This window comes from Mercurialis annua, linkage group LG6 (assembly GCF_937616625.2).
Source record: "Mercurialis annua linkage group LG6, ddMerAnnu1.2, whole genome shotgun sequence".
In the NCBI taxonomy this organism is placed as follows: domain Eukaryota; kingdom Viridiplantae; phylum Streptophyta; class Magnoliopsida; order Malpighiales; family Euphorbiaceae; genus Mercurialis; species Mercurialis annua.
This window is the reverse complement of record NC_065575.1, coordinates 3,677,886-3,691,804: the sequence shown is the minus strand read 5'-3', so window position 1 is coordinate 3,691,804 and position 13,919 is coordinate 3,677,886. Positions and strand designations below refer to the sequence as shown.

At 31.6% G+C, this 13,919-nt stretch overlaps 2 protein-coding genes across 2 annotated transcripts; one reads left to right on the top strand and one right to left on the bottom strand.

Moving 5' to 3' along the window:
• Positions 1 to 2,946: 2,946 nt before the first annotated feature.
• On the top strand, positions 2,947 to 9,819 carry LOC126686709 (uncharacterized). The gene is made up of 9 exons (XM_050380905.2): positions 2,947 to 3,187; positions 5,830 to 5,953; positions 6,072 to 6,318; positions 7,293 to 7,355; positions 7,563 to 7,699; positions 8,183 to 8,220; positions 8,338 to 8,383; positions 8,614 to 8,778; positions 9,471 to 9,819. The coding sequence occupies exons 2-9, from the start codon at positions 5,872 to 5,874 to the stop codon at positions 9,638 to 9,640; spliced, it is 948 nt and encodes a 315-aa protein (XP_050236862.1). The 5' UTR covers positions 2,947 to 3,187; positions 5,830 to 5,871; the 3' UTR covers positions 9,641 to 9,819.
• A 617-nt stretch (positions 9,820 to 10,436) lies between these two features.
• LOC130014485 (uncharacterized) lies at positions 10,437 to 10,751 on the bottom strand. The gene has a single exon (XM_056106304.1). The coding sequence runs from the start codon at positions 10,749 to 10,751 to the stop codon at positions 10,437 to 10,439; it is 315 nt and encodes a 104-aa protein (XP_055962279.1).
• Positions 10,752 to 13,919: the final 3,168 nt, after the last annotated feature.

Genomic DNA, 13,919 nt, shown 5'->3' with positions numbered 1-13,919 from the left:
ATAATATGATAGATTCAGCCGAATCTGTCATTTTATTTACTGGATGGTCGTATTTCACCTTAGCATCATAAAAGGAACCCAAATCATCATCGGCTCCCATATTCCAGAAAGAGATGTTGTCGAAATCTGTTGTGACATAGAAGATTAGTTGTAGAGTAAAAGTGAGAAGAAGAAGAAAATTGGATCCTAAATTTTTGCATGTAACCAGAATCCCGCGGACAGCTTCCAAAATGAAGGTATTTCCCAGCTTTTCATACCAGTATTCAGTCGGCCCCTTCATGAGCATTGCCACACCTTGCCATCATCTGAAAACAAAATACACATGAAGCATGAGAATTGAAACATAAAAAAAGAAAGAAATGTACGCTAAGTCAATAAATTGTAATACTTACACTTGCGCTCATAATTAGGACACAAATCAGATAAGAAGTTATAACTATTAGAGAGCATATTTTTTATCAAAACAAAAGAAATTTAGAGTATAGAAGAAACTTTTGCATATTGCATAAGGTTCAGTTTGAGGGTTCTTATAGGACGATGAAAAATTTAAAATAATTCAATTTCTTTATTAAGCTGTATGTTTCTAAATAATAATGGATAAAAAATTGTGGTTTAATTTAATTTTTTTTAATTTGTTGATAAATTAAAAAAATCCTAAGATAGAAAGACTAAAGAAGTTTTCCTATTATTCTCATATAATAATAGCAATAAACTTCCAAAAAAGAAAAAAATATCAATATCAACTAAACCTGTTCATGGGCTTGGGTACCCGGCCCGTCCGCCCAGGCCCGTCTTCTTAGGGCCGGGTTTGGACACCAATTTTTAGTCCCAAGCCCGGCCCGAGCCTGAAAAGAGCCCGATTTTTTATGTGCGGGCTCAGACTTATAATATTGTAAAAAAAAAAGGTAAGCCCGCCCAAACCCGACCCGAACCCGTAAAAATAGTGCGTTAGGGCCGGGATTGGGTAGTATATTTAAAGCCCGAACCGGACTTGGGCAGGCTTGCCTTTAAAAAAATCAAGCCCGCAGAAGTCTGGACCATGAACAGATCTCAACTAACATTAAAAGATATGTGTATTGACTTACTACGTTTGGTCTCACTTGTTGGTCTTTGTGGAAGCACATAAATAATTTTATCTTTAAGAATGAAAGATGCAACTCTGATACGCTTGTTCAATCAATTCTCCAGATGGTGCACTATACCCTCTCTGCCAAGAAATTCATTAATTTGTCTAATCCTGGACTAAAGTCGAAAAAGGAGCATCTAATTGTCTGGAATCCCCCGCCTGAAGGATAGATTAAAATCAACACCGGTGGAGCTGTCTGCAATCCGAATAGCATGGCAGCAACATGAGGTTTGGGGCAGTAGTGGTGACTGGATTTTTGTTAGTGATATGCACTAGGTCAATCATGTTTGACCATGTTTTGACTTTATCATTTTGTTATTTATTGATTGGTAGTTTTATCATTTTATATTAATGATTAAAATACTTGAATGGTTAATTCTTTATAAGGTCATCAAGTATGTGACTTGATAGTAGAACCCTTAGGTTTTATAAAAGAATTATATACCATCTATCCCTAGTTTTAATAGAACATTGAGACTAGTATGATGTTGACTGATGATTATGTTTTACTAATCATGTATATGAGATATTAAGTCAAATCATAGGTGCTATTTGAGAAATAAGGCACTGGATGACCCATTATGAGAATACTACATAGATCACTATCATAAGTAATTCTCATTACAGTTCTATTAGTATAATCCTTTGACCTTGAAATCATCATGGATTTCTACATAGCTATTTCATATTTTGATACAGTCTTAAATTATCTTTAACAGGATAATGGAATAGATTGTCATTGAATATGAAAGTAACTATGTAAAAAATGTGAGTGACTGGGAAGGAATTTGTCCCTCATTTATTTGAGTAAGATATCTATGGGCCCCTTGAAAAAGATAGACTGAAGGAAATGCATGGCCATGCTAAATGAATTGATAAAGAGTTATCATTTTCAGTCTACTTAGAGTCAAAAAACTAATGATTGAATATTATAAGGATGACATGACTATGCCTTATATTCAATATGGATATCGAGAGACAAAGGGATTAAAATATTATTGTAAATGGTTAAATCGAATTGTCGATATTCGTATGACTTGGGTAGTCATAATGTCTTGCTAGAGGCCACTTATGACTGGTGGGCTGAAATAGGGATTTCGGGCCTACTGCTAACGTTATATGAACCTACAGGGTCGCACAGTAAGAACAGGCCCAAAACAGTTATGGGTTGTACAAGCACAATGTGATTAAGTGATTATATATATATATATATATATATATATATATATATATATATATATATATATATATATATATATATATATATATATATATATATATAATTCGTAATATATATATATATATATATATATATATATATATATTAATAAATATATATTAATTCAAAATTAAGGATAAGTGTTTTTCTTAATTTATTATTTTTGAAGATAATAAATACAATAATTAATATATATATATGGATGATTATCAACAGTGTTTTAAAAACCGAACCAGTGGCCGAACCGGTGAGGCCACCGGTTTCCGGTTCAATGACCGGTTCAACCGGTTTGATAAATTTAAAAAAAATTAAAGAAAATTCTGATTCACCGGTTTTTTACCGGTTCAATCCGGTCCGATCCGGTTCAACATCCGGTTTTTTACCGGTTCAACCGGTCCAACTCGGTTCATCCAAAAGATCCGGTTTTCACAGTTTCAGACCGGACCACTGGCCGGTTCGCGGTTCAACCGGTCCGACCGTCCGGTCCGGTTTTTAAAACACTGATTATCAAAAGGAGTTTTTGATAAACATAAACTTGTAAGAATTGCAATGAGATTGAAGTTCGAATTTGTCTCAAACCCTAGTGTTGTTGTATCACTATAAATACACATTAAGCAATTGGTTTGAGAATAACGAAATTCATTATTCACTAAATCACTAAAATTCGTTATTGCTTGTGAAGCAATAGTACTAGCACACAAGCACTAGTTTTGGCTAAGGTCTGTTCGTGTGGATACTCGTAGAGGACGCATTCTTTTGGAGGCGTTTCTGATCCGAGGCCAGGTATCACCAAAATGAACCACCTCCTTCTTTCCTACATTGCTGTTGAATTTGACATACAAGTAAGTATTAATTCTGTAGTTAATCTATTTATTTGAATTACATGGATTTTGGTTTGGGTTTTAGATAAAAAATTTGAAATTCCGCTGCGTTATGAAACTAAAAAAACCCAACACCTTTTGAATTCAGTCGTAATATAACTTGATCAGCAGAAGTACATAATCCATGCATTAATAAGACAACTCCAAAGAATCTCCAAATCCTAAAAAAAGTAAAACCCATTTTTGTTTTTGTTTGTGCTTATGGAAATATTTTGATTTATAAAGTAGAAACTCATCAATCTCGACGGCTATAATTTTTCCAAATGCAAAGATTTCTTGATCAGTTTGTCAAATTTTGCCAAGAACCACAATAATTATGGGCTTTTATTCAGCAAAATTGAAGAAATGAAAGAAAAATGCTGTACCAAGAAAAGTACGTAAATTTAGTTTACATTACATAAGGACCCATTAATATACAATACAAAATAATTAAGTTATAAGTACTCCCTCCGTTCTTTTTTAGTTGTCCATTTAGCCAAATGAATTTGTCTACATTTAATTGTCCATTTAAAATTTCAAGATAACATTAGTTATTATCTTCCAAATTTAACCCTCTTTAATAAATGAGTCTATAAGAGCATCTCCAATGGTGCTCTTTATTTTAAAGAGCATCTTTGAAGAAATAAAGAGCATCTTTAATGATAAAGAGCAAAAATATTATTTGTCTTTAATGGACTCTCTAAAATTACAAATCAAATCAACTAATTTATTGATAAAAAGAAAAACAAATATGGAGAGTTTTATTAATAATGTCAGGTTTTTTTCTTTTTTTTTTCAAAGAATTTATAAATACAAATGTAAAGTAGGATAAAAAAAATTGAAATTTCAAAAGCTTAAATTATAAGATTCGGATTGGAATTCCTGTGAAATATAGACAATTGAAACAAATAAGCAACATCTCTTCACAATCCAACCATTTGCAGTGGATATATGAATTCATAGATCACTGTAAATTTACAAAAGCAAATATTGCATTTTTCACAAATAATAATGGATAGAGGAATTATATAGAAATAAATGGAAATTAATTGATGAAAATAAAAAAAAAGAACACAGTGGAAATATGAAAATCCCGAAGTGATGAAAGAAATAGATAAACATGGAGGATTTTTTTTTCTGCAAAAATTAAGGAAATAGTGAAGTAGTGGAAAAATAATTGACAGTTTGTGTTTTTTTGAAAATAGAGAGTTGGTTTGGCTCTCTAGATGTGGAGAGCCAAACAAGCTCTTTATTTTTATTTTTAAAAATAAAGAGTTCATTGGAGCATAATTTTCTAACTATACTCTTTATTATAAAGAGTTTTTAACTTATGAAGAGTCCATTGTGGATGCTCTAACTCAATTTACAAAACATTTATTATATAATAGGGTTATATTAGTATTTACTCCTATTATTTAAGACAAAAATCCCACTATCTTAATATGTGCAATTTTAGCTAAATGGACAACTAAAAAGAACGGAGGGAGTACATCTTTTTTGTAGAATTATTAGCTATATAGTATAAAAAAAATAGGAGAGAAAACTCAGCTACCTAATTAATTAGCCCCCCAAGTCTTTTTCTAATATTTTTTACATTTCTCTCGAATCCAATTTTCTTTTAGACCCTCTGAATTTCAATTCAATTTTATAAATTCAATTTTATACCTTTCTTAATATAAATTCAATTTTATTGTTGACTGTTACCTTTAATTCGTGGTGTTTTCCTAAATTACAGATATATCATAACATTTCCCTATAACCACTCTACTTACTAACATTCTTTTAATTAGGGTACCATGTATAATGCATTTCTCAATATTTTAGGATTATAGAAGTCATGCAATTTTGTTGAAATTAAAATTAAATAAGTTAAATAAATATTTTATTCAATTTGAAAAATTAATGAGAATTATTTATTAATAATAAACTTTAAAATTTAAGTAGGTGCTTTATTTAAATTTGGAACTTATAAGAATGCTCATTTTTTTTTTTGAAAAAAGAATGCTCATTTAGTATACGTATTTTATTCGAGTTGAAAATTAATAAAAATTATATTTTAATCACAACATCTCTAAAAAAAATGAATGCTTTGTAATGTTGGGAATTTATAAGGACGCTCATTTTGTCCTTTCAATTTTATAAATATATATATATTAAAACGAGAGATAATTGATTTTTAAAACATTATGAGGAGTTGTAGTATTTCAGAGCTAAATTCATGGAGAAGTTTACGTATTTCAATAAAAAAAATTCATTTTTCTAATTCAAACAGAAAAAGTTAAAGAAAATACCTCATGTTTTTTAACTTTATCTTTCTTCTCTTAAAATATAAAAAATTTACTCAGTTATTATATCGGTATCGTAAATATTGTCATATCAGTATCACAATGTTTCTGTAAAATTATTTTACATGTTTTATCATATTATTATTATATCTTATCATACTATTATCATAAACAGTATCATAAAAATCATCATAGTAAGAACTTTTTAAAAATAATTAAATGTCAATTTATAAATAGAATATATATTAAAAATTATTTTAATTTTTTTTACTATTTTATACCAAATAGTATATCACTCTCAAAGTGAGAAAGAATTTGATAAAATTTGGCCAAATGCAGGATAAAATTGATTCACTTTCCTGAGAAAATAAGAAAAAGAAGATGAAAACAATACACTGCAACCATTTACTTCACACTCTCCACTCATCACCGGCTCCAACAATTACACCCCTCACCAGAAAAGGTTATTTCTTTAGTTTCATTTGAATTATTATGAACTCCACAAAAACAAAAAAGAAGCCAACTTTTTGTCAAAAGAAACCATCTTTTAACATTTTTGCTTCATGGGTTGTCTTCTCCAGGTGTATCAGAACACAAATGGAATGGTTTTAGGACAGGGAGATTGCAGAGTTTTTGCTGTGGTGCAATTAGAGCCGTTGATGGAAGACAACAGCAAAAGGTCTCTCCTTGGGATGATAAACCCTATGAGATTTTGCCAAGTGGGAAAAGATCATACTTGGATGAGCAAGATGTTGTTGCATTTCTTAATCCTAATAAGGAGTTGATTCCTCTTGATCCCCAGTCTTATAATTCTGCTGCATATCTTTGGTGAGTGTTTTTTTAAGAAAATTCAATGAGGTTCATTTGCAAATTTCGTTGGATTTTAGTATAGTTTTTGTGTTATTTGAGTTTAATTATATTTAGGAACTATATTGATTTTAGTGTAATTGTGTTTACAATGATTTTAGTATGATTATGTTGTTCTTTTACTACCCTTATGATGGATTTTCTTTGTTTTCAAAAGGTTCTATGTGATAATACTTATACACTCTTTACATTATCCTTAAAGAACTCTATTGATTGCTGTAAATGAAAGGATGATTTAATAGGGGGTCCAAATTTGTCGTTCATCATTGGCATGCTGTATGCGCATTGAAGACATTCACTGAGTATAGAGTTCCTCGCAAAAAACAGACTCAAACACACTTAAAAACATTATTTAACCTTGGTCGGAAATATTTGATACATCAAGTCACATAATTTCCGAATATTTGATTCAGTAGTGGAGAAATAAGAAAGGGAATAACATCATTATGGGGCCTTTATATGGCAAACTGTTGGTCTCTAATATCAAATTAATGGTCCTTGTTAGTTTTAGCTGGTGCTCTTAAATATGCTTAACAAACTCCAAAAGAGAGATATGAGATATGGGAATGAACTTAGTTCAAGTAGCGGAACAGTTTGCTTTTTCTTTCTTTTGGCTTATCTCTCAGCGAAAATCACATCATCAAGCATGTTTTACTCACCATCATAGTGGCATATTCTAGTTTTTAATGGAAGGCCCTTTTTTTTTCTATGCAACAAGACAGTTTAGCACTTAATTGCACAGCTCTAGATCCTGACTCACTCATAATATTTACACATGATCTGAACTCTGGTGAAAGAAAAGAAAGGTCAAAGTTGCTAGTATCTCCTGTGCATATGAGACTACAAAATTTGCAAGGCATTATTAACTTACATTTGTTGATTTGATGGTAGTTGCTGGTAACTTCTGTTAACAACTCACTGTTCTTGCTCTGCAGGAAAAAAATTGAAGATATTCCAGAGGATAGGCGTCATAGATTGCTGGCCTTGATAGAACCTGAGTTACTTTTCTCTCAACTTATCAAACTCTTTTGATTTTTTATTTTTTGCCAGGCGTCTTATACTCTTTTAGTCATGTTCCTCTGTTGAACTGTTTTCCCAACTAACTCTACTGGTCGTTTTTGCCTACATAAGACTCATAAATGCATTGTTATTTGTGAATACTTTAAATGGCTAAATTGATTTATGATAGGATAAATCGGATGTAGGCTTATATCAAAAGCTTGGCAGATAGCTGGCACTCGATATGAGGATCCTATGTTAGCTAAGAAAAGTGCATCCAACTTGTTAAGTTGTGAAGATGGCGAAACATCAGTTGAATTTTATAACTGCCGAAGTAGTGGAGGTAAGTCATTTGAACTTTTAGTTGCATTTGTGTGCCTGTATACACTTGTTTGAATAGCTTATATAATATAGTTTAATAAACATTTTAATTAACTGAAATTATTATATCACCATTTTCAACATTTTTATTTCAAACTGGTTCATACTTCATACATATATCGTATCCAAATTGCATCAATTAAGTACATCTGAAGAAAGAAAACTGAGAACCTTTTCTCATGGCTTTTTTTTCTCCTTTTCATCTTTCCTACCTTTTTCTGGCTGCAGAAGGGAGAAAACAAAAAAAACAATCTCAGTTAATTAGGAACAATTTGTCTTGGTGAATGCTAAATAATTTCAGAAATGATGATGTTGATCATCCAATGTTAGTATATGCATGTCACTGCATGCTGCTGCTTCTTTTTTCACTCATTTGAAGTCTTGAATTTTTAATATGTGCCATCGTTTATGACATAAGATATTAATATGAAACACTGGTAATTAGGACCATGGCCTATAGGTTGGATGAAGCTCTTCAAGAAGGTCAGTTCTGAACTCCTATCATTATGAAGATAATATTACATGTCTCTTTCTTTTTTGCCTCTGCCATTTTATGCAATGACATCATTCATTTGGATGCAATGTTCTTTGGCTTCTCAGGCTATTTTTCGTAGCAATAATGGGAATATCTACGGGAGATTGATTGGTATATTCACTATTAATTACTTGTATTTTCCTCATTGATGTATGAAGTGAATACTTTATATCATAATTTGTGGCTTCTTATTCTATGATTGATATGACAAGCAATGTTTGAGAAGTGCATCTTTAGTTTTTGGGTCCATAAGCTAAACTTTATTCGTGCCTTTTTTTTCGCTTACAAAGGCTAATTTGATCCATCCTAATGTTTCTACTAAAAAAATGATGCTTGAACAGGTGGACCAGTTTCTGCTCAGATTACAAATTCCACTCGTCCACTGTATTTTGAAGTAACGCATCACGGGGAAGTATTGTCGACAGAACAGCCCTGTGATCTCGCCTATGAACTCGGTGATGGGCACTTGAATTTCCTTGATTATCCTCAAGGTTTTCCAGCACCTGGTAATATTCATGTTTAATGTTTTAGTCATTGTATTTACTGAAATTTATAGTGTCTTAGCCGTGATTTTTCTCCCTGCATCCTTGTCTAGTTGAGATAATGCTAATTTTGTATCTGCATTCAACAAGGTTTTGCAAATTCTTTGTTGTGGTATCTCATTATAACAATCGTAGTGCGAAACAATTTTTCAAGGCGTTCTTAGAAACAAAAACAAAATGCTATCATGTAGAAGTAGAACCCCGGAATATGGATACCATGGCACTGTTCCAGCATCCATATCAATATTTTTTTTTTTTTAAAGAAAATTGCTAACCTTGTCATAATTTGAACTCCCAAACTTCTCATTAACTGTGAGTAATAATTTTCATAGAAAATTTTCTTTATTGTGTGCATGACTGAAACATAAAAGTACTAGTAGAAAATCATTATGTATCCCGGAAATTCCTCAATATCTTAAATTTAAGCCTTTCGTTTCTAATTTTGGAAGCGCTTGTGAAACTTTGAAACTCTATGATTGTTCTTGTAAAATATGTTTTTTTCACCATTTTTTGTTTCAATTTTTCTCACGAAACGTTTATGTTTCCATACTATACATAGCTTGTCGCCTTTTTGTGAATTCTATTGTTTACAGTTTTGGTACACAGTATTTGTAAGCAGTCTGACCAAACTTGGGAAAATTTGACAAACATTGCAGCGAAGCATCCGTATCCTTTCAATGATCAGGTGGTTATATATGTTCGTCATGTCGGACCTGGAGTGTCGATCGGGCAAGCATGGCAAGAAGGCAAAGAACTGCAGCAAGTGCCTCGAAAGTTATGTGGTGAGATTTTGATGGTTAAAGATTATGCTGCATCTTCGGTATGACGTTGAAGAGTTCTCCTGTTTTGACACCAATTATTTCTATGGAGAAAGTCTTAACTTGCAAAGAAGATTGCTGTAATATATAAACTTAACTATCACTTTGCTCCCCGAATTTACATGCAATGGGCACTAAACTATAAAATTAATTTTTTTGGTCAATTAGTTCCTTGACCTTGGTTCAACTTTTATGAATTATATCAAATGTCCGAAATTTGCGGATAAATGTAGAGGACTAACTGATGTTGCAAATAGAATGCGGAGAAGCTTCTGAAGCTATCTTTGGCTTCTGTAAAGGATCTCGTAAGAATAAGAGCTAGCAAATGCTATTTCAATATGTACCAGTGAAACTTTGGTTTTTCAGTTGTCTTTCTCACTGTAATGAAGGGTGTTTCATTATTCCTTACAGCTGATAAATGGTTTTCTCCGATCGGCTTGTACATTTTTAATTTCGGTTCTTCATGGAACTCTGCAAATAAAGCATCTCTTTGCAGAATTATGATTCTTGAAAAGTTTAACTTGTACTTGGAAAGCTTAACAACTTAACCGCAATGAATTGATTAAACCCGTTACAACTGCCTAAATAACCTTAGCCAACAAAAACCGAAAATGCTGAAACAACTCATCAGTAATGTTAACAAATATGAAAGTGAACAAGTTCCTTAAAAATATGGCTATAAATTTTCCTTGAGATCTTGAAAACCCTTCAGCTTTCTATAATGAAGTCACAAACAATGGGTTTACATCCAAAACTTGAAAAGAAATGTTCTTTCTTTCTTAGAGGTAAATGGTAGTGTATAAGCTATTTAAGGGACTGGGTTTTATCAAATGAAGGAGGAACTTTTTGAGTTGTTGAAGCAGCGGATTCTTGCGACTCCACTACTTTCCTTAGTCTTTCTTGAAGAGCTCGTACTCTGTCCTCCGTCTTTCGAAGTTTTCTCCACCTGTAAGCAGTCCACAAGCCAAGACCACCATACACTAAAATATAAGATCCCCACACAAATGGATACGTTTCTGCGTGCTCTTTGATTTTTCGATACTGTTCTACTACCATGCCTGGAAAATCTTGTGGATTCACGGTTTCCTCAGCTTTTTCTCCTTCGTGCTGACTAGACATTTCTACTGATGATTTATACTGAAATGTTTTAACAAAGCAAGAATCAAATAACAAATCAAACAAAGATTATTGCATAACACATAAGAGCAAACTCATCATAACGCATAATATAACCAAATAGGATTATATCTGTCAGTCAATTGCTGGCAACAACAGGTAAGGCCTTGCTTCGAGGTGGCAGCATCATGGAACAAAAATCTTCTGATACAATAATGTGATAGACAGAGGAAAACTAACTGACATGGTGATCGCACACTACCTCGCAAGCAAAGGGAAATTGGTGATATGAAGACTTCAGAAGAAGGAAGGAAAGATCCACTAGTTCAATCATTTCAGCCACTCAAATCAGAAGATACAACTAAGAGAAGTTCAAACAAACAGTTCGACACGCTCAAATTCAGTCAGATCTAATACTATATCCTAAATCACACTGATTGACTGTTAAGCTTTAGAACAAACTCTAATAATCAAACGGAACTCTCTCTTCAAACGAAGATTGAAGGTTCAGTAAGATTATCACCAAGGAAGCTGTGAATACCCAAAAAACAAACTTAAACTAAGTAATTTAATTGAAAAACAGTCACCAAACACCCCCAAAGAAATTTTTAATCAAATTCTGAAATAAAAAAAGCCAACAAGAAAGAATGAAAGCATACCTGGATAAATAAATAAGATATCAATTTATGATATATTTCGAAGTGACCTTAACCTTGTTGTTTTGCAATAACTTTAAATTTTCCACTTTGTTTTACATATTTTGCGATTTATAGCAGCAAATGTAAGAAATCTGAGGGTTTATGCGCTGGTTTGAGTGGTTTCCTTCAAAGTGATAGAGGGTCTTTTACTTGTAAATAGGACTGATCATTCTCTGAGCTGGGCTTGGTTTGGACTTGGAATTTTCATTCAGAGTCCCAAGCTCTATCCACAGTATTTTTTTTGAAAGTGTATAGAAAATTTAAATAGTGTTTTCTACCCAATAATCTAGTTCATTTACAGTTTGAATCAGTTTTTATTTTTAGTATTTAAAATCATAATTATAAAAAAATTAAATGAATTAAACTGATCACTTTTTTATGTTAATATATTTTTTTAATTATAAAAAAAAATCTCACAAAATTTATACCAACTATAAGCAATTTTATGAAATTAGCAAAACAGAATTTTTTTTGTTCTTCATAAAATATTTAAAATATAAACAATCATACAAATGAACAATATGAATTAAAGGAAAATCAAGTAGTTTAATAGACTAATAGAGTTATTTGACCTCTTGTACATTGGAAATTTAAAGTTTAATAAAAGCTTGATAACAATGAAGTTCAAAGTTCGATAAAAAGCTTGATAACAAATGTCACCTATATTGAAGTATTTTCATAAGATTGACAGTTGACCCGGAAAAGTGTAGTCATAAGGTTTAGGAACACTTACTAACACTTAACATAAAATAATGCCTAAAATTTTATGGTAATCCAAATTACTAATACTTCACATAAAATAACGCCTAAATTTATGGTAATCCAAATTACTAATACTTAATTAGGAACACTTACTAACACTTAACACAATAAAAAGTTTATCCTATTGGTTATTTAAGTTGGGATAGGCCAAGAGTAGAGTTAGGACTAGGGGTGTGCATCGGTCGGACCATGCACACGAAAACCGAAATAGAAGGGAAAAACTGGTTCGTTTTTTAAATAGTTGAAACAGTGAGAACCCAGTTGGAAAATACATTGCTTTCTTTTAGCAGCTATTAAATATGCAGGCTTCATAGCGACACAATTTCAACAACTAAGGACATCATTACCAAAATCTGCTCATATTTTTGTTTCTAAGAACAATACTGCTCTTGAATTATAAAAGCAATAACATCCATTACCCAAACTTATAAAAACTGTTTCTGAAGAGGGAGAAAATGCAAACACAGCGGTTCTAGAGCTTCTGGGTATTAATTTGGTTTCACAACAGGACGTGCTAACGGAAACATAACACATTTCCTCAAGGGATATCCTAGAATCAATGTTAGCATAAGCTGCCCAATAAAATTTATGGCAGCCCACAAGAAAGAGCAGGACAGAATCAATAAAATATTTTATAGAAATACAGCATGCGAAAGAAAAACATCCAAAGAAGATGACAATCCAGTATGAAAGACAATTAAGAAATCACTTGCCTTGATATCGAAATGCCCCAAGTGGATCAGCGTTTCTCGAAACTGCAAAAAAGATTCAAAAAAACATTGTGAATCTCTAAAGAGTTAACTACAAAACATGAAAACAAACAATTTCTGCTCTATTCAGAGCCAAAAATGGACCAAATCAATACATTACAGACACTTTTTTGGACCTTTAGGCACCAAAAGCTTGCCCCAAATTCACATTCAAGTAATCAAATTACTCACTCTACCAGTCACCCTAAAAAATTAGACAAATTTAAAAGGAACACTTTTTTACATTAATTAACTGAGATTCCTGAATAATAAAATGTTATTAAAATATGAATTTCCACAACATGAACTGCAATGGAAAGCCAACAAGAAAGAACCCAAATCAAATTCAAAAGTAAAAAACTGATTAAAACCCCATTTTAAATTTGATTTGCAATACACCAAATCTCCAATACTAAATTATGTAATTAGAAATGAAATTGAAGAATAATCTAAATGTTTCATTAGATAATAAAAATACCTAATTGTATGAAGAGGATTAAATCAGCTCAATTTGTTCTTCATATGCAACAATTAATCAGCTCAATTGAAGATTAAAGAGGGATCGTTTTGAAAGAAAAAAAAAAGATTAGAGAGAAATTATATTTTAGGGGTTTTAGAAATTGTGAGGTTTAGCATTCTAGACAAGTTTGAGAATTTTTTGGTATTGAATTTGCAGGCACTAAACTTTTGTTAAATTTCGTTTTGGTCACAAAATTTAACTTTGTTTCAATTTAGCCATTCAACTTCAACTTGATATCGGTCAATTTCATTTTAGAGGGGCTTATCAACACCTTTTCTATTAGTATTTATTTCAGTAGAGGTTCATTATCGCCAGAATCTGAGATATAAGATCAATTGAGGTCAAATTTATGTCTTAAAAAAACATCTTAAACTCGTTTTATCTCTTTATTTTTTAAATTGTTAAATAAATTTACGCCACATCAGATCCAATATGTATAAAA